The sequence below is a fragment of the Musa acuminata genome, chromosome BXJ2-11, assembly GCF_036884655.1.
Source record: "Musa acuminata AAA Group cultivar baxijiao chromosome BXJ2-11, Cavendish_Baxijiao_AAA, whole genome shotgun sequence".
Classification (NCBI taxonomy): Eukaryota; Viridiplantae; Streptophyta; class Magnoliopsida; order Zingiberales; family Musaceae; genus Musa; species Musa acuminata.
This window is the reverse complement of record NC_088348.1, coordinates 7360885-7381251: the sequence shown is the minus strand read 5'-3', so window position 1 is coordinate 7381251 and position 20367 is coordinate 7360885. Positions and strand designations below refer to the sequence as shown.

The following is a 20367-nucleotide window of genomic DNA, read 5'->3' as shown; positions in this document are numbered from 1 at the left end:
TTTTAGATTAACATTAACAACAATGGCATAAATTGAGGATCTTAAATGTCCGAATCGACTATTAGAGAAACAATTGCTTGCATCTAAAAGCTTAAAATATATTCTTTTAAAAATAATATATAATTTCATTTTGATTTAAAGTAACAAATTTACTTTTACAAGGGATATTCTGATCATCTTGAAAAAAAAATAAAAAGAAATATTCTTATCTAATTGGGCACACTAATCACACCTGAATTATGAGAAAAAAATTATATGTGATTAGATATTATAATTTTAAGAAAATTATTATGTATTTTAAGTAGTAAATATTCTTCTAAAATATATTATCGATAGTATATCGTTCATAAAAAAATTTAAAAATAATAATTTATTTTTACATAGTCCAATCACTATTAATCCAATGACAAATGATATTCGAGCATATTCATAATGACTTCAAATATCAAGAAACACAATCATCAAAAGCTCGAAATATAAAGTGCACAATTTGATCAGGGCAGGTTCTGCAGAATCGAGGAGAACAAGCCAAGAAGCTTGGAAGCTCGAAGGAGTCATTCTCCGATTTTGTCAGTACCATAAAAGCTTGATGAAGTTGACGAGCTTGTGCTCATCTTCTTCCAGTCACAGATGCCACTGTATGAACTCTGGAGTCAGAGATGTACATGTCGGATGATACAGGGTGTTGGTCAAAGGACACCAACCGTCACATGTCTCATTGACCGCACACAGGACAAGCAGGAAATCGCCCACCGGCTTTCCCGTTCATGTACCTTGCGGCGGCCGCGACTGCGAGGTCAGACCTTCCCACCTACACCCACATGCTCCGGTTGGGTTACTTCCTCCTTTGCCTACTTATCCACACTATGCCAAGCCTCACGACCCCCATTCGTCTCTTCTTGATTCGTACAAGCTTCTTCCTCCTGTTCCGTCGATCGAAGACGAAGCACGATGTCCGATACGGTGCAGTCGACGGCCGTCGTCGGTGGGCTGTCGCTGGCGACGACCACCGGGTTCATGGTCGCAGCAGTGCTCGTCATCTTCATACTCTTGATCTTTGTGTTCGTTCTGTACCTCAACGCCAAGCGGTGGAACGGCGCCAACCCAGTCTCCGGCCGCGGCCGCGCCCGCCTGGTCTTCGTCGCGGAGCCTGCCGCCGGCCCGCAGCAACGCGGCCTCGATGCGGCCGTCATCGAGGCGCTCCCGTCGGTGTCGTTCCGACCCGAGGACTTCGAGGAGGCCGTGGAGTGCGCCGTCTGCCTCTGCAAGCTGGCGGAAGGCGAGGCCACGCGCCTGCTGCCCAAATGCAACCATGCCTTCCACCGGGAGTGCATCGACATGTGGTTCTACTCCCACTCCACCTGTCCGCTCTGCCGGAGCCCGGTCGTGCTCCACGAGCCCGAGACCGCTGATAACAGCACCGCAGCCATTGCTTCCGATGCGCGTGCGGGGGGGTCATCGTCTCACTCCCCGGCGAATTTGTCTCGGGCCAGTGTTGGAGGCTCGGGCTCTGCTTCAGTCTCTTCTGCAAGCAGGTTGGAGGGGGCATTGGCGATAGAGATAACAAGGGGAGAAGTGGATGGGTTCCAAGCTCCGAGTAGGCTCCCTGAGGAAGACCTCAGGTCGCCGACGGCAGCAGCGTTGAGATCGCTGCGAAGGCTTCTGAGCTGCGGAAGCAGGATGGCTGGTGATGTCGAGCAGGGATGTCTTCCGGTCCCCAAGCCGCCGCCGAGTTCATGAATGAGCTAAAATGACGCAGATGAAGATTTAGCACATGGAATACAGTAAGATTTGTATAGAAAGGAATTCGTGGAGAAGATGATTATTTCTGATGTGATTTTTGTGTTATTTTGTTGATTTAGCTCAATCACGTTGAGATTTCTGAATTGGAGTTTCATTGTTCATCGAAGCTTACTGTTTACGAACTTTTTCTACTTTTACTATCGCTTTAAAAAATAATAAATGTTTTTTTTTTTTACAATTACAGTTAAAATATTATTTTTTTACTATTATAATTATTATCTCTTCGTTTGTTATCGACGCGTAAATAATAACCCCTCGATGCTTGTTGTAAGTGCAGTTGAAAATGATATCATTTATTATCGACATGGGTTGTCATGACATTACTCATTTATTATCCAAACTTTGCTCGTCACGAGAGAGAGAGAAAAAAATAATTTACATTCATTTAGAAAAAATAGTTTTGAAATATTAAAAAAATTTAAATAAGATTGTAAATAGTAATTTCTTTCTTCACATTTAGAATTTAGTTTAGACAGTTTTACATATCTATCCTTGCAAAAACTTAGAAATTAGCATATTTGCCCATACAAATTGTAGTATATAACATATATCTCATGGTTAAATAAATTATTATTTATAATTTAATGTATATATATATATAAATAAAGGACTCTTAGAATTCTTACCATTATTTGGACTTGTAAAGGATATTAATGTCACTCTAATAGTAAAATAAAAGTCAATTAATAAAGATTAACTAAAGTGACATACATCAAGTTTTTTTTCTCACTATATTATATATATATATATATATATATATATATATATATATATATATCCCATTTGTAGAACATAAAATTACTTATGAATATTAGAAAAAAAATAATCAATTTGATTAGGATAAATAGGTCGAATGGATTATTTCTGTGATTCAAAACATTGGAAATTGATGTGTTTTTCCAAAACAACTCACAATATTTTATGTTCTTTCTCTTTGTAGCTGACAATTTGTTGGTGTAAAAACTCAAAACAAAAAAAAAAATTCCAACCCAATTAACAAAAATAGAAAGAATAAGATTTAGAAATCATGCCGAATCACATATGAAAGAATGATTTCACTCCTTGAAAATGAGAAATGTCAGATGATCACTTAATTCCTAACTAAAAACATAGGCAATGTAGAAACTCTCATCTACTATTTCTTCAAGTAAAATAAACACAGATCTTACAGAAACCTCAATGTCTCATTATTAAGCAATAACTATTTGTAATTTCTTAGAAAACACTAACACAATTTCCCGTCTGGTTTCAGTCAGATGAATCGAATCCTTGGTCAAGAATGAACTTAATGGTGGGCAGCTGCCTTCCATGCCCATCTTGCAGTGTTCCCTGGGAGGGAATGGACTGTTGCCCACTGAAAGAGAGATCTTTGTCAGTGGGCACCAATTTGGGAGGAGCCTCTTTTGATCTGGACCAGTTCTTGTGCTCTGTGCTTCAACAAGACACTCGAGAGATGTTTCCCTGCTCTGTGCTTGTCCTTTGTTTTTGGTCTTTCTGGAGATGTCTACTTCCACTGGAGATATTTTGCTGCAAGGTTGTGGAGTTCATGAACTTGCCATACACATGGTGCATGGTGAAGTTTCTATCATCAAGAGACTGTAATCTTCTGCACTGCTCGAGTGCCTCTCTCTCTCTCTCTGCAACACAGAACAGTCACTGTCGGGAGACAGCAAATTCTTATCTTTCTTTTCCCTGGATATGTCCTCCAGCTCATGTGTTGCAAGTGGACCTACATTCCTCAGCATTCACTTTGGATATATTCCAAGAGTGATATCTTGGAGAGAATGGAACACCTTTTTTAGGTGGGAACAGATTCTGCTTCAGAGTGGACATACATCTTCCATCTTAATCCCCCCGTTGGCACAGAAGAATCTGAGAGAGCTTCAGAAACATATGAGAATCTGCACACGAGAACAATGATGTCAGTTGCTCATACACAAGTACAATTGGAATGTATTAGATTTCTAGAAAGAGGAAAAGGAGCAAGAATTTTGGAACACAACATGCTAATTCAGAAAGCTAAGGGTTTAAGAGAACAGCAATCTGTGATCTAAAGCAGTTTGGATAAGAAAAAGGTGCTTGTTCATTGTCCAGATCAGGCATAAGCATGCATCAGATCTTAAAAGCACAAGTTGGAAAAATGTTTGTGGCCAATTGTGAAAATGCAGCTAATCAAGAATTTGCAATGCCGCTAATCAAGAACTTGTAGCAGACTCGGTTGAGCAAAAAGAATCTGAACAATTGATGTAACCAAATGATACAAGTCTGATAGCTGCTGAATGAATTAGACAAAATGATGAAGCGAAACAAGCTGCAATCGGATAAACGAAGACAAGAGCTGAACAATGAGTCGAAAATACGAAGACCACTACGACGAGCGATAAAGAGCAGTTAGACCGCGGCCACATACCCTTTACTAAGGGCTGCACCCATAAAGATCCTAGGAATTTCATAGGAAAAAGGAATAAGGAGGTTCGCTACAAACAAAGAAGCAAAGACGACAGTCATTGTCGATAGAAGAAGCCATCACCAGCCTCCCTCCTACCTGCAGCAGTATCTACAACTGGTGATGAAGATTGGTTGCTCAACGGATGACTACAGAAATTAGGTTCACGCAACATCAGCCATGAAAGCGAAAAATCATCAGACAGAAACCATCCGCGGCAACCGATCAACATCAAATCATGTAATATGCTAATGAGAATAAGTGAGCTAACTATGATAGAACTGTTTACATTTGCTAAATGGCGGTTGTCTCAGAATTAACATCAAGCAGCAGTCATCTCTGAAGACCAAACACCTCTCAGATGCAAAACTAAAAGATGGATGCACATTTTCCTAAAGGAGCTGATTTCGCAATGAATGCTTCCAGTTCCTATCCATTATCCAGATCAATTGAAGTACCAGTAATGAGGAAAGAAGGGTCCCTTGCTTACATATCCCTCTCGCCTTCCTTATCCGATTGTCAAGTCTCATTCAAGCTACTTATCTCTTTCATTCTTGTTTGCGATTTCGATTAGTTTGATTTATACTATCAAACAGTAGTTCAATGTATTTCCACAGAGATAAAAAAATTAGCTACAGAGTTCGGACTAATTCTATGGCTTTTACATAAATTACATATGCAAGTTAGAGCATCAGAACAATTCTCTCCTGGTTCAAAATCGACCTTTAGCATTCCCGGCGACGTGCAATTCGGATTCACCAGAAATCAGAACACGAACAAGTACTAACGTTTGATTCAAACCCAGCAGTATAATTTGGCTTACACACATAAAAAATCTAAGTCTATTTTTGCAGAAGCATATTCCATATCTAAGTTGAAACATGAACTTGATGGTTGTAAGATGCAGTGAAACAAAGACTGCTAGACTTTTGTAGATTTCAGGAGCATTCTGGGCAAGAACAGTGATCAGTCAACAATCCACAAAAGCCACAACAGAGCAAGAGAACCAAATTCATCTTCCCAGTGTACAATCGACAAGATTCAATAATATTGCAGAACTAAGATCGGTAACGATGCAGGAAGGAACAAATAGAATTAGTGAGCAATAGATAGCAAAGATCTTGTTAGGCAGAAAACCCAAATTTTAAACTTTCAACATGGATTGAAGTAAATAAACAAAACAACATACAAAAGTAAACACGAAAAGAATCCTCAGCTGCAAACACTTAATATGCACTAAATCCTGTACAAATCTAGTGGAAATTTAGATGCTAAACCTTCAGTTGTTCCAGTGGGGGAAGAACGCTCTTTTTCTGCATCAGGCCGCCTTTCATGAACTCGTCGCTGTTTTAGGACTCGGCGGACGTCTTCCCTGCTCGATATCACATCTTCGAGGACTACAGGAAGCATCAGCCATCCTGCTACCACGGATCAGAAGCCTCCGCAATGACCTCAACGCTGGTGTTGTCGGCGACCTGATCTCTTCCTCAGGAGTCCTCTCCACAGGCAATGGCGAGCACGGAGTTTGGAAGCCATCCACCGCTGTCCTCGGCATCTCAGTCACCAATGCGTCCTCTGACCTCACATAAGAAGAGCCAGAAGTGCTCGAGCTCCCTTCCGGTCCGCCGAAACTTCCACTGGCGACCCGACCCTCTGACGTGTAAGACAGCACATTTGCCGCAGAATTCAGCTACGGTTCGACGGAGTGACTATCGCCGGGAACCGATTCAGCGCCGGGAACAGCACTCTCGGGCTTCACGAGCTCCGCCGAGGTCCGGCAGAGCGGGCAGGTGGAGTGGGAGCAGAACCACATGTCGATGCACTCGAGATGGAAGGCGTGGCCGCACTTGGGCAGCAACCGTGCGGCGTCGCCCTCTGACAGCTCGCAGATGCAGACCGCGCACTCCAGGCTCTCCTTCAAGGCCCCAGCGGAGACCACCACCGAAGGAAGCGCCGCGACGGCAGCAGCGTCGAGGCCACCCGGCCGCGTGGCGGCGAAGGAGGCCAAGCGGGTGCCAGCGGAGACGGGGATGGCGCCCCAGTAGCACTTGGCGCGGAGGTACAGGAAGAAGGCGAGGACAAAGAGCACGAAGAAGGCGACCACCGCTGCGACCATGATCCCGGTGGTCGTCATCGGGGACAACCGTCCAACGCCTCCCGTCGACTGCTCTGTTCCGGACATCCGTCTTGTGACTCTCCTCGTAAGATTCCTGCGCAAATTGTAGTTTCGAAGGAGCTCAGTAATGACAGAAATGGCAAGTAAAGCAGTCTCTTTTTGAGAGAATCAGCAGAGCAATGGAAGGAGGATGATATGAGGAAGTGCAAGTCCTGCGTGTGTGTCGTCGTCTCATATACTGTCACTCGAGAGAGAGAGAGAGAGAGAGAGAGAGAGAGAGATTATTTTTCTTTAATTTTCTATAAATCTATCATTCGTTAGAAGAAAGGTATCAAAGACAAGTAATATAAATATCAGTTGGAATAAATATAACTTTAATATTATAACTATAATTAAATCTAATATAGTGAAATGACATCTTTGTACCTCACACTGTGCAGGAAATAGAGGAAATTTAATGGAAGAAAATAGTGATGTGGAGAGAGATTGGTTGGAAGTGGCATTGTTTGGTAAGTGGAGCTAATGCACTTCCTTCCATGATGGGTTGGTCAAACAGGTACAACTATGGTCTTTGTAGCATCAGCAAAGTTTCATGGTGGTGATTGTGATGACATTTGTTTATGTGAGCATCACTAACATCTGTTTGGTTGCAGCTCCCTGAAAATGAGCAGCAGATGACACCCTATTTTCCTTTTACTACTTATTATTTGGATCTTCCTAAGAATGAACAATAGATTGCTATTATTACTTATTTTAAGATCAAATAATAATAATAATCCACAGACATCTACTATTATTGATTCCTCCAATCTGATAGGTTTACAAAGCAAGCAGATCATTGCAGATTGTCCATGCAACTTTGGGCCGATCTAGGGCTGGAAGATAACCCGGGGAGAGCTCCAACGTCAACCTGCATTGTTGATCCAATGCGATAGGTTTACAGAGCAGGCAGATCACCGACTCGAGTTGCAGACTGGCCATGTAGCTTTTGCCCCAAAATCTAGGGCTGGGTAGACAGTGCACAAAGAGCTGAACCAGTGCAGGTAATTAAAGTATCGGGACTTGTTGGCATTTTAGCCAACACTTGGCGTGCCCGTTTGTTCTCGCGTAAAGATACCACTTTAGACTCTGTGGGCGTTCTTGGAACGCTCATCCTCTCGGGTAAATCAAACAATTCTTGGTGCCACCTTTTTGTTTGGTTTGATGGTTATTCTGTGGGCGGGACTCTTACAAGCGGGAGGGAGGGCAAGTGTGCGGAGGGCGGAGTCCTTAAAATGCGTCGATTTGCCACTGAGAGAGCGAAAAGGCTGCTCTTTGGTTCGCTCCTCGCCTCGCGGTCTCCGCCTTCTGCTTTCCTCTGTTCTTCACCCCCCGCCGCCGCCGCCATGGATCCCGCTGCTGGTGTTGTCACTGTCGACACGATCAACCCAAAGGTTGGTTATTTCGTCGATTTGATCGGTAAAGATGCCTTCTTGAGTCGATTCGATCACTTCATCCGTCGATTTCGCAGCTAAAATTTGATCGTCGCCCAGTTTTCGTGCTGGTTAGGTAAAGTTGGTTTTGTGTTATGATTTTTCGAGTGAACTGCTTGTTATTGTGGTTCTAAAAGAGTCAGCTTTGACTATTCCCTTAAGTGGACTCTTCTGTTTGATGAGGCCCTCCACCCCCTCCAACACCCACAAGATTCTCCTCCTCTTGTAAGTGGTATGGCAGGACCTCGTTCTTTGGTTGCTTCTGGCTGTTCACTGTGTTACTGTTCAACTCCTCGACTCAAAAGTGATACGCAACAACTGTAGGTGTTTCTTCAGATGTTTGATGCGAGTGCGAAAGTGATCTGTGCTTCCCATTTGGTGGATTTTATTAATCTATTCCTTCTGTTGTTTAAGAAATTTTTGGTTCCACTGCAGTAGCAATAGCAGGTTATTTATTATCTCTCTTTCTTTGGTTTTTGACTGATGTGAGTGCGAACTGCAGCAGCAGTTACAGGTTATTATTATTATCTTTAGATGTACTCATGTGATAATGCCCACACATTTTGCAATCTCCATGTTAAAATTTGTCTATACCTTTTGCTCTCTGGATGGTTATACTTTGCAGTTTGCAACTTTTAATAGGTGGTATGTGTCTCGGTAACATAAATCAAGTCATATATTTCTTTTATTTCAGGTTTTAAAATGTGAGTATGCTGTTCGTGGTGAGATTGTTAGCCATGCGCAGGTACTTCATTTCTCTTTGATGTTCATTCCATATCTTCACTTATTTTTTTCCTAGTCATAAATAAAAGATAGTGTTGTATGTATTATGCTATCTCATTTCTGTAATCGTATGATGAATTTGGGCGACCGAGCATACAGCTTTTGCCATATCTTCCTTCCGGTTGCTTGATGACATTTCGAAGGCCTCCTGAATGCCTGTTTTGTTTCTACTTTAGCAAACAACTATGCATTCCGATGTCTTGCCATTTAATAATACCTGAGTAGATTTTGTCACGATGAAGGTCATTAACTTATACATGACGTTGTATGTGCAACCATCCATCATTTGTTGATGGGAGATTCTTGATGATTACCTTCTAGTTTCTTTAAACTCTCGTATTAGTGGCGTTTTAAATTATATATGCAGAAAGAAATGATACTTGTTTCGGTAGGGTTGTTCACTTTTGCATGTAATGCTACTAGACCTTTATCTGACTAAACATTAAACTTTCCTTGAGCTAGGACCATAACCCGCTTGGTCTTCTAAAAACAAGCTAAGGTGGACAATGGCATTTGAGTTGATTTGTGATATTGGCATATTTGTAGCAAACACGATGCATAATTTATTTTTGACAAAGTGGCTTAAATTGGTTTCAAAATTTCTCTCTTATGTTGTGGTGGTCAGAACACACTTATACTAGGACAATTTGCTATTATATTCAATTCTAAAGATGAATCTCGACAAGGACATGGTGCAGATGATAATCCGTGAAGTATGTTGATCTGCTGCAATTATATTGCCTAAAGAACTGATGTATCTGTTTCTCGTTCCAATTCCAGCGCTTACAACAGGAGCTGCAAGACAAACCAGGGTCCCATCCCTTCGATGAGGTGCGCATAATTTTCAGTCCCCGTGTTATTCATTTATAAATATTCAGCATGATTTCATCTTAATCTCCAATACATTTGATGTTTTTCTATTTATATTGTTATGGAGTGATTCTTATTCTAATTTTTTGTTTAGTACTTGTTAATTTGTTTTCTCTTAATATCGTTGAAATTTCCAAATTGAATTGGCAGATACTGTACTGCAATATTGGGAATCCTCAGTCTCTTGGTCAGCAGCCTGTTACCTTTTTCCGTGAGGTGTTTGTACACAACTCTTTTGACTAATTTAGTTGGCTTTAGTTTGTCCCTGGTACTTAATTTTCCTATTTCAGGTTCTTGCGCTGTGTGACCATCCATCTCTTTTGGACAAAAGTGAAACTCACGCCTTGTTCAGGTATATTTGAACAGTACTTTTGCATGTACTAATATTCTACGAAATCATTCTAAGTCCACTGGAATGCAACATTCCCTTTTGTGTGTCATGTGCTGTCGATGCTATGCCAGAACTTTAGTCTTTGGCTATGGCTATTGTATTTTGTCTCTGTTTCCATTGAATATTCTCTGAGATGGAACAAACTTCCCTCTGGAGTCATTATGCCAGAAGTAATGCAGTATTATTTTTTTGCTTTTTTCCAAACAGTTCATTCAATGTGCACAGGAGTCATAAATTAGTGCTTTAGTGGTTTGCCTTACGTCAGTCTGCCTATAACAGTTCACACCATGCTATTCTTTGTTCCAAGCAACTTGAGTAGCATCTTGCAGAATTCCCGGTTCTACTAATTTGTAAATACAGGTATCTCTTATTACAATGGTATAACACAATGAAATTTCCAGCTTTATTTATATTGAACTACACAAGTCAGAAAATCTTCTCCTGGATATATTCGACCATATATCCAAGTCGTGCAACCTGATATGCACATAATTCTGAAGAACTACACGTGTCAGAAAATCTTCTCCTAGAACACTAATTTGCTAAGGTTCTTGTTAGCGTCAACATTATGTATGGTAGTCTGCTTTAAAATACTGGGGCTGATATCTATTACCTACCTCCTATGCATGTTGGAAACTAACTAATTAAGTAAAACTTGCTTTCTGCCTAGGTATGCAACTTACAACTCAGATCATTAGATGTATGCTTTAAGTTAACGTACGGATACATGGGTAAAATATTTACGTAATGCAATATTTACATTACTGCAGTGCTGATGCAATAGCAAGAGCATGGCAGATTTTAGATGTGATTCCTGGTAGGGCTACAGGAGCATATAGCCATAGTCAGGCAAGAACATGCTTTTATTTCTTGCAGAAATATTCTCATCTCTATTCACTGCATGGTCCTAAGAACTATTAATTAGACAGGGTATCAAAGGTTTACGAGATGCAATTGCTGCTGGAATTGCTGATCGGGATGGTTTTCCTGCCAATCCAGATGATATTTTCCTAACAGATGGAGCAAGTCCTGCGGTATTTGCTTGAGCTTTTATCTTTCAGTTGTTTACATGATAAAGATGGGAGGTATTGCTGTTCATGCTGATTACTCTTTTTTTTTTCACTTCAGGTGCACATGATGATGCAGTTGTTAATAAGATCTGAGAAAGACGGCATTTTGTGCCCCATTCCTCAGTACCCTTTGTATTCTGCTTCCATTGCCCTTCATGGTGGCTCTCTTGTATGTTCATTCATATAGTCTTGAATCAGTTGCTATATTTTCTACTATGTTATAATGATAAGAAAAACACATTCCCAAAATTTTTCTTCAATAAGCTATATTTTTATGGTTCATAGGCAAATATGGAGTGATGCAAACTCTATAAGATTCCTGTTGATGTTTGTCAGAAAGTTTAATTTGTAATTACTCATATTTTCGAAGCAAGTTATATTTTTGGTAATCTAGTTAAAGTTAGTTAATGATAGAATTGCTATGGTCAGGTTCCGTATTACCTTGATGAATCAACAGGATGGGGATTGGAGATTTCAGAGCTTAAGAAACAACTGGAAGATGCTCGATCCAAGGGGATCACAGTGAGGGCATTAGTCGTGATAAATCCAGGCAATCCCACCGGACAGGTTTGTTTCTCTTCATATTTTGTTATAAACCATGCAACATTACTGGATGCCTTTTGGGTAGCATCTTACTTTTTCCTTTTTCTCATCATGTGAAAGATTTCATATCACATACAACATAGGAAATAAATTTAAAAAAGACTGTATGATTCTAATAACAGTGAAGCTAATAACAGTATGATGCTTTTATCTTTTGGCCAGAGGTCCAAGAAAGTTTCTGTGATTATACCAGCAATGACATGATCAAGGACTCATTGCCCTAAATGCAAATTTTTATCCCCTAATCCGTAACAGCAAACACAAATTTCTCTACTGTCCAAATTATCATTTCTTATCTTTTCTTGAGGCTCTTCATTGGATAATGGTGGACTTTTACTAGGTTATTCTACTGATTGTTTGGACTACTCTTTGTAGTACCATCAGGAAAAGGTTTTTGTTGAGATATATCTCTTCATTTAGTAGATCTTCTGGTGTTTTCAGGTTCTTGCAGAGGAAAACCAAAGGGAGATAGTCAACTTTTGCAAGAATGAAGGGCTGGTCCTTCTGGCAGATGAGGTGAGTTCAGTGTCGCAGATCATTTTCATTACACGCTTATCATGAATTCTGTTCTTTTCTTATAAAGTTTTGGCAGAATTTTAATAGGTATCAGATGGGATTGTAGAAATAAAATTTTCCTTATTGGAGTGATCCTGGCCACAATGCACCAAAATGTTGCAGGTATATCAAGAAAATATATATGTCGATGATAAGAAATTCAACTCTTTCAAGAAGATCACAAGATCCATGGGATATAGCGATGATGAGATCCCTTTGGTATCATTTCAATCTGTTTCTAAAGGTAAGCACGTATTCTTTTTCCAAGTGAACATTCTTCAGTGTATTTTCTCAAGACTAATTGTCTTTCTCTCTCTTTTGTTTTGTCTGCATCAGGTTACTATGGAGAATGCGGAAAAAGGGGCGGGTACATGGAGGTCACTGGCTTTAATGCCGGAGTGAGAGAACAAATCTACAAGGTGGCATCCGTAAACCTTTGCTCCAACATCTCCGGCCAAATCCTTGCCAGTCTTGTTATGAATCCACCAAAGGTGAGTGTTCTTAGTTTCTTTCCATCTTGTTTATGGCAGCTATAAGGTTGCAATCATACGTAATGACTTGGATGATGAGCCTGCAGGTCGGAGACGAATCATATGAATCTTTCAATGCGGAGAAAAATGGGATTCTTTCGTCTCTAGCTAGACGTGCCAAGGTCGTATCGTGTTGATCCTTAGTTCTTATCAAACCTGGTTAGAATAGCTTGTTGGTTTCAAGTTTCTGAAGATTATTCTCCGTCTGTGTTATAGTACAGGCATTGGAAGATGCATTCAACAGCTTAGAGGGCGTGAGCTGCAACAAAGCAGAGGGCGCAATGTATCTCTTTCCTCGCCTGCGCCTACCGCAGAAGGCTATCGCAGCTGCCAAAGCAGTTAATGCAGCACCAGATGCATTCTACGCTCGACGTCTTCTCGACGCCACCGGCATCGTCGTCGTTCCTGGATCCGGCTTTGGGCAGGTGAGCTTGTTTCCAGCTCGGCTCGACTTTAATAGTTGTCGTTTGGGTGTCATTGAGCTTGGTCTTCTTCTCTTTTATAGGTTCCTGGAACATGGCATGTCAGATGCACGATCCTGCCGCAGGAGGACAAAATCCCCGCCATCATATCCCGGCTCAAGGCGTTCCATGAAGCTTTCATGGAAGAGTTCCGTGGCTAAAGGTTAACCTCGCTAGAACTAAGTAAGAGTATCCCATTCCATGGCTTTCTTGTGCTGCAACAAGGCAGAATAACTAGACATCCTTCTTGTTCTTGGAATGTTTGTGCTTTTCGGTCTCATAAACTAAATAATATGAAATGTTACGGAATTTCTTAGGTAAGATGCAAATGATATCAGAGGACAGGTAAAAATAATTTAGGATTTAGATGAAGAGAAATCAAATTCCCTAACTATCTTTCTTTCCTATAGGTAGTATCTATCATCACTAGAGCACATAACCATAGACGACAGTTTTTCTAGTTAAAAATGAAGACTCCCGTTGACTCGGTCAACAATTGTTGAGCGCAAAAAATGAAAATAATAAACCAGATAAAGAACTTAATCAAGACCGAAATGATACCTCAAAGTAGGCCGAAGAGACCCCAAGTATGAGCATGAAATTTGGCTAAGCAGTGAAATCCTAAAGATAACAAACCATGAGCAGTGAATTAACGTTACTAGTCAAAACATGACTCCTAGCTTCTAGTGTTATGTATAATAGACAAATGCTGCTTAATTGCTTAAGCACGAGAATTAGCTTTGATCTTTCCCGATCAATGTGTTCCAACTCAGAATGGCTGGGCAGTTTAGAAAATAAGAGAGAAGATAAAGTAGAAAATTCGAGTTGAGGTCCGACTAAGTTATCGTTTAAATGCTAAATAGAATTAACAGAGTATTCAAAACATTCATAAGCAAGTGATCGACAACCCCGAGCTCAGAAGGTGTGTATGGATGACAAGCACCGCATTCATAAGCGAGCAATTACAGCTTCAACCTCAGAGGGTGTGTACAGATGATAAGTCGGAGAAACCTTTGCAATGTCAACGTTGTTTGGGGTCACCTGTTCATGCAAATTATCTTTAGTACATAAGAATTATCAAGTAATGAAGGAAAGAGATTAGCCAAAGAAAACACCAAAGATAGGGCACCTTTTCCTCCATGACTTGCTTCAAGATGGAAAGAGCAATAGTTTCAGCTTCTTGAAGGGTTAAGTCCTGCACAAACAGGTTATTCAAACTCAAGACACAAAAATTATGTGCTACACTTAGCTAGTAAATGTCTGAAAAATAGTCAACCAAACTAGATATAGATAAATCTGATTTCTGATACCTTGTTGTACTGCTCTTGTAGAGAGCTATCAGCTCCTTCGGATCCTGACCCGATTGCTTTTGCATTACACTGCCAGAATGTACCAGACGGATCTGTGTAGTACCTGCAATTCATGACAAGTTCAAAGCTCTCTCCTAATACAGGTCTAATCCTTGTTCAACTGCAAGTATTCATAGAAGGCAGGCAAGCTGTTCTTTCTACAAGCATAATCTTCAGAATTTGGACAAAGGAATAGCACTGAATAGAAAAAAAATGCATGTAACACCATCCCACCTAATATAAACTAAATATAAAATTAAATAAATAAAAGGAACTTGTGCAACTAAATAAGCCATATCTTACACCCAAAAACAAATCACGTATGGATTTTTGCAATTTTAATGGAGCATCTGTTCTGAGTTATCCACTTGATTGTTCTTGGAAAATAAAGCATCTCAAACCATAGGAGGTCCAGATTAAAGTCAACTTCTTTCTAGATATAATCAAATTTAATTCTACCACTATTTGAAAGATTACTATTTTTGTTAGAAACATCAGCTTACTTACATAACAACTTCGCTTTACGGGTAAATCTATCAAGCTTCTCTGAGCTGATTGGCATCCCTCACCTTGAATAAAAGGTAGATCCCCTAAACAGACAATATTCCATGCTATATGTAAAACTAATTGCTTGATTTCAGACTTCCAGTTATGAAACTTTCCTTAGTTCAAATACACATTCTCTGGTTGAATTTCGATGTCGAAAAAAAATTGTGGAGTAAAACAGGACATGATCAAATTCCTGGTATCCTTATTCTGTTTATGTTTAACAAGAAAACACCCTTGGATCAGAATTATTTTGTGGTTGCCATCATATTGAATGGAAGCCTAATTTGAATACCAGCAGGAAATCCACTGCAAAATATCCATTGTATCTCCCAAAGCGAAAATTTATGAGTAATAGAGCATTTATCATGTTTCCTAAAGATAAAGAATAAAGAGCCATGCATTTCTAACATAAATGAAAATGTCAGCTAGTCACTATTAACAGACCAACAGACATAATGAGAAGCCAAAAATGTTTAAAGAATAAATTCTATTGCTAGATAGAACAAAAATTGTCAGAAAATAACCACACAGGATGGTCTCATTTTCCAAGCATTCATGAAAACTTTCGTTGCAAAACCTTTACAAGTAAAATGAACTTACAAGCTGGGTCCATTCTCATCATGACCAGCAATCAGAAGAGAGACTCCAAAGGTCGTGACTGCAGAAAAGCTTACTAGTATCAGTTCAAAGTTTGGCTGGTTGATATAAAATGACAAGAGTATACTATCTACAATATTAAATATACTTACACAGGTTTGCAGATACACAAAGAACTCTCTAACTAGATATTGACACCTTCAACATCATGTAAGCCTAGACAGGGACTCCTAGTAATGAATAAAAAGCTAGTTGATAAAGAGGGTGTAGCTGCTATTTCATAAACTAAGCAGCTTTAAAAGCTTATCAAAGTTTAAAATTAATTTTTATACAGGTTAGCATAACAAGATAATAGCAACAGTGACATTCATCAATATTTCTAGAAACATATCTATAAGGCCACATATGTAGATAGTAGATACCATTATATTACCACCTCACATGAGGCCTATATAGTTTCAATTGGTTGCATTACTGCATATGCTCACCTACATAAGAACAACATTGCATAATTATTATTGTGTCTGCTATTACTACTATTTAATACTAACAAAGTGATCCATTATAATATAACATTAATTATTATAATTTATCACTTAAACAGCTTTTGAAATGAGTACGAGTAGAATCCCATAAATTCTTAATTTGATCTTAACATATGTTTGTGTGCTGATTGTATAAACTCAGTAGTCAGTAGTATATATTTTTGTCAGTGCTCAATTATGTTTGATTTAGAATGTTTGAAAACAAACCACATATGCAGCTGCATATATATCACCACAGACCCAGATATTTCACCAAATCATATGACACTCCCATACTACCTGCCAGCAGGGAGTTAGCTGACTTTTAAATCTTGCAAGGTGTCATAGCACCTGTAGAAGAAAAGAAACTTGACCAACAAGTGAGTGCACCAGAAGTACTGTACATGATGTACACAATTGCGGACCAAACAAGCAACAGAAAAACATGATTGGAATCTTTGTTAGGCAATAAGGGACAACCAACTATCTTGAATGGGCACCTACAAAGATAGGGAAGGCTAAAATGATCATCAAACACGTGCCAATCCAGTGAATGCCTATGACTTATAAATTGCATAGCACATTGACTGCCCGCATAAGAAGCTGCTTTACAGTACATTGACAGCCATGACAGGTTCTCAATTGGGTTAGCAGGAAAACTTAATTCAAAGGTGATTTCAACTGGTTATGTCAACCCAAGAAGTTTTCACTTGCAGAAACATAGCAGGAATGCCAGGAAAAAAAAAAACATATTGCATCTCCAAATCAAGACTGCTAGGAAATTAATTGGTGGAAAAAGAATTAATGATGCCAACCATGGATTCTTCATCTCCTTCACCAAATCGAAGAGCAAGATCACACAGTGCTTGGGTAGTTGACTCGACCGTCATTGGCTCACCATATGAAAACCTGTGATTCTGGTAATACAAAGTCATTCAATCAGTAACAATAGGTCATATCATCTGTGCCTTAGATGCCATCAAAAAGGGGGGAAGAAAATGAGACCTGAGTTTCAACACGAGCATGTTCTACAAGAGTCCGTGCATCAGCTATCAATCCACTCATTGCACAACCAATGTGCTCATCAATCTCCATAATCTTCTCAACACTGCTTGGTTCCTTCAAAGTAAAATGGATTAAAAATAAGATACAAGGTCAATGGTAAAAAAAAACAAAAGGTCATAAATATCGTAGTTTATAATAAATTCTTTCTTGCTGCTTGAATCTAGGTCCTTGAATTTTTTCAACAAAGAGCAGATCTACTAAAATCAGCCAATGGGCCTCAGTAGTTAATAATTAATTTCCTCACTAAGTTGGATACATCAAATTGGAGTTCTTGTCATTGTTAGGCACTTTTAGTTACTTCCAAGATGACAACTGTCCCGAAATCACAAACTAAAAAAAGCAAGAGCTTGAATAACAGTAGATACAAGACCGAACATTGTGTAAACTGTACATGATCCGAGAGGGCAAAATAGGAAATTAAAAACTTATACAGATCATGACTCAAGAAACTCAACATCACAACTATTTCTCTTGCCAAGGCTTCAGAAAAGAGCAACTTTAAGCTTTCAATTCATAATAAAATATAGTTGAAGAAATAACTCCTGTCCTGCAAAGAATGAATCGGTTGACTGCCAGCATAAAATAACAAGAAGCAATAAAACACAACCATTAGTGCACAGGTACATGGTTTTCCCTCCCCACCGAGTTCCATTGAGGGAACTAGCACTATTCAAAGTAGGAACCACTAAGTCTCTTTTCAAGTCTTTTCAAATAAAATTTTCTTAGGCAACAAATCACAACCATTAGGGTTCAGATTATTTAATAGTCACATCTCATCTAACGAGCATCTCTGGATAACACCTTAAGCGATTAATTCATTTCTACCTCATTTTTGTACCATTAATTTTTTATGGACAAAATAATTATTATTCCATTTTTGTGATAGTGAAATTAGGAACAAGAGATTGTTTGACTGATCAGATCAATCCGGTCCAATTTGATATATCAAAACTGGACCTAATATTATTTGTCTATAAACATGATTTAGATTTTTTTTCTTCATTATGATCCAAAAAACAACTTGTATCTTGTATACTGAGAGAACAAGCCAGGTTTTTACCAATATCAGAGCAGAGATATCAAAGTTTTAGTCACCTACTAACTAGATAGTCTAGACAATTAATAAAAAATTGCAAATTCAACTTTACAATCCCAACACATCCATTTTCTTCAGTATCTTGAAAACACCCTTCCCCACCTGCCCTCCCATATGTCTCTCATCTGTAATGTTTGACACGATGACCTCTTTCTTTGCTTTGCCCCAACCTGCAGCCGAATCACCATAAAGAAGGATGTCCCTCCAAGTCAAGAACACAGAAAACCAGAGACTAATCTCTGCATGATATTCACAGTACCCATTTATCTCATCCTTGCGCCTTCAAGGACTAGAACTTCATTTCCCCTCACCCCTTTAATGTCTTCACTTGTGGTTTGATCTAAGCAAGACCAAGTTGCTTTACCAACCAAGAGCCCGTTGACTTACATCACTAACTGAGATCAGGACCTAAAGAGTTATTGTGCTCCTACCGGCCACCTCTAAGGAAAGAAATTTATCAAATAACAAAAAAAAAGAAGAAAATTCATGGAAGCAGAGTACCTTAATATTTATAGTTCTAAGAGCACTAATCTGAACAAGACATTCGCATAAGTTGCAAGTCAATCTTATTCAACAAGGAAAAGTAACCAAAACCTACACACATTTAAACCCTAGTTACACAAATTAACGATTAGCAAAGAGAAATTACTGAAGTCCATAGCGGAACACCCGAACGAAAAATGAAGGGTAATCAACGAACCAGCAAGGGCGATGTCACACGCTTCTCCACCGCGAGCACAACGCCTTCCTTCGTCCTCAACCCGATGGCGGTCGAGCCCAACTGCCATCAGAATCAAACTCATTTCATCCCAGGAGCTCTCACCCCCAAGATCCAGGAGCCATCGGCTCCGAGATCCCAAAAGGAACGACAGGAAGAAGGACAAAAGGAAAAGCAGAAGAAGAATTTAGGTCCAACCTTGATGGCCTCGATGGCGTACTCGACCTGGAACAACCTTCCCTCGGGGGAGAAGGTGTTGACTCCTCGATCGTACTCGGTCCTTCGATTCAAAAACCCCGAAAGGGAAAAGAAGGAACAAGCGATCGATCAACTACTAGTGGAAAAAACTGCTCGAAGGACAAGCGAGGGAGAGGAGACTCACCTGGTGAGGAACATCTCAACGGATCTGAGAGGGCCGGGAAGAAACAAGAGTAAGAGCGGGCAGCGACGGCGGACGCTTCGTTGGGTTCTTTGGGTCCGCCGGTGCGACTATAAAAGGCTCGCGACTCGAGCTTCTTGCGATGCAAGGCAGAGGCCGCAGCGAGGAGTTCCACGGGAAATTGATGAATGGTGAGGGCATTTTAGTCAAAGTAAACGTTTAACGAACGTGACTTGCACGTGCTTATTTTTTCATAAAATTAACTTGCCATATTGATTGAGCATTATTTTGTTCTCATATGAAACAATTTTGTTAGTAGTTCTTTTTGTTAATATATAGTAATTACATAATAATTGATGTCTTTTTTGTTATTATTATTTATGATCATGATATCTAACATTGATCTTTTTTGAGTTCAAATTCCCTCTCGAAATGAATCATATGTTCGTGGAATTGAGCAAATTTGACATTTACGTTTGTGAGTAGCATTTGATTTAAGCCATTCGTCGAAGTAAGATCGGACTTGGCATAATGTACTGACTAATATAAATATAAATGGAGGATTTAGGAAATATATATTGCTATGTTAAACATTATAAGGGTATTTAAGTTATCTTTTGTAAGAATGGATAGATAAAAAACATCACATAATAACAGGAAAATTCGGTAGAAAAAAATGTTATATTTTGTGAAATTTCCAGTTAGTGCCCTCTTTAAAAAAAAAAAGAAAAATCATAAAGAATTCCAAATTCTCGAAATGGCAAAAAATAAACCTCAACACATTTTGTCTTCCTCTTGAAAATTTGCATCACATCCATTGAACCAACACATAAAACGTAGACTGATTTAAAATAAATAAATAAATATTTTATTAGTGTATATCAATTTATATTAATAAAAAAAATTATATATAATTATTTTAAATTATTAAAAGTAAACAAAAAATATAAATAATAAATTAAAAAAAAATCTTATTGACTACCAAGTAAA

The 20367-nt window shown here is 39.2% G+C and overlaps 3 protein-coding genes and 1 pseudogene across 3 annotated transcripts; 2 read left to right on the top strand and 2 right to left on the bottom strand.

The window, feature by feature from the left end:
• Window positions 1-607: 607 nt before the first annotated feature.
• On the top strand, window positions 608-3195 carry LOC135627921 (RING-H2 finger protein ATL3-like). The gene is made up of 2 exons (XM_065134382.1): window positions 608-1784; window positions 3056-3195. The coding sequence occupies exon 1, from the start codon at window positions 952-954 to the stop codon at window positions 1738-1740; it is 789 nt and encodes a 262-aa protein (XP_064990454.1). The 5' UTR covers window positions 608-951; the 3' UTR covers window positions 1741-1784; window positions 3056-3195.
• On the bottom strand, window positions 2844-6671 carry LOC135627922 (RING-H2 finger protein ATL3-like). The gene is made up of 2 exons (XM_065134383.1): window positions 5527-6671; window positions 2844-3704 (listed from the first exon to the last, which is right to left on the bottom strand). Exon 1 carries the CDS (start codon window positions 6429-6431, stop codon window positions 5940-5942), a length of 492 nt encoding a protein of 163 aa, XP_064990455.1. The 5' UTR covers window positions 6432-6671; the 3' UTR covers window positions 2844-3704; window positions 5527-5939.
• A 578-nt stretch (window positions 6672-7249) lies between these two features.
• On the top strand, window positions 7250-13409 carry LOC135627920 (alanine aminotransferase 2). The gene is made up of 15 exons (XM_065134381.1): window positions 7250-7798; window positions 8532-8582; window positions 9401-9451; window positions 9641-9706; window positions 9781-9842; window positions 10652-10730; window positions 10811-10915; window positions 11010-11120; window positions 11381-11518; window positions 11996-12070; window positions 12233-12353; window positions 12446-12600; window positions 12687-12761; window positions 12861-13064; window positions 13145-13409. Exons 1-15 carry the CDS (start codon window positions 7640-7642, stop codon window positions 13259-13261), a joined length of 1569 nt encoding a protein of 522 aa, XP_064990453.1. The 5' UTR covers window positions 7250-7639; the 3' UTR covers window positions 13262-13409.
• A 498-nt stretch (window positions 13410-13907) lies between these two features.
• On the bottom strand, window positions 13908-19539 carry LOC135627923 (proteasome subunit alpha type-5-like; annotated as a pseudogene).
• Window positions 19540-20367: the final 828 nt, after the last annotated feature.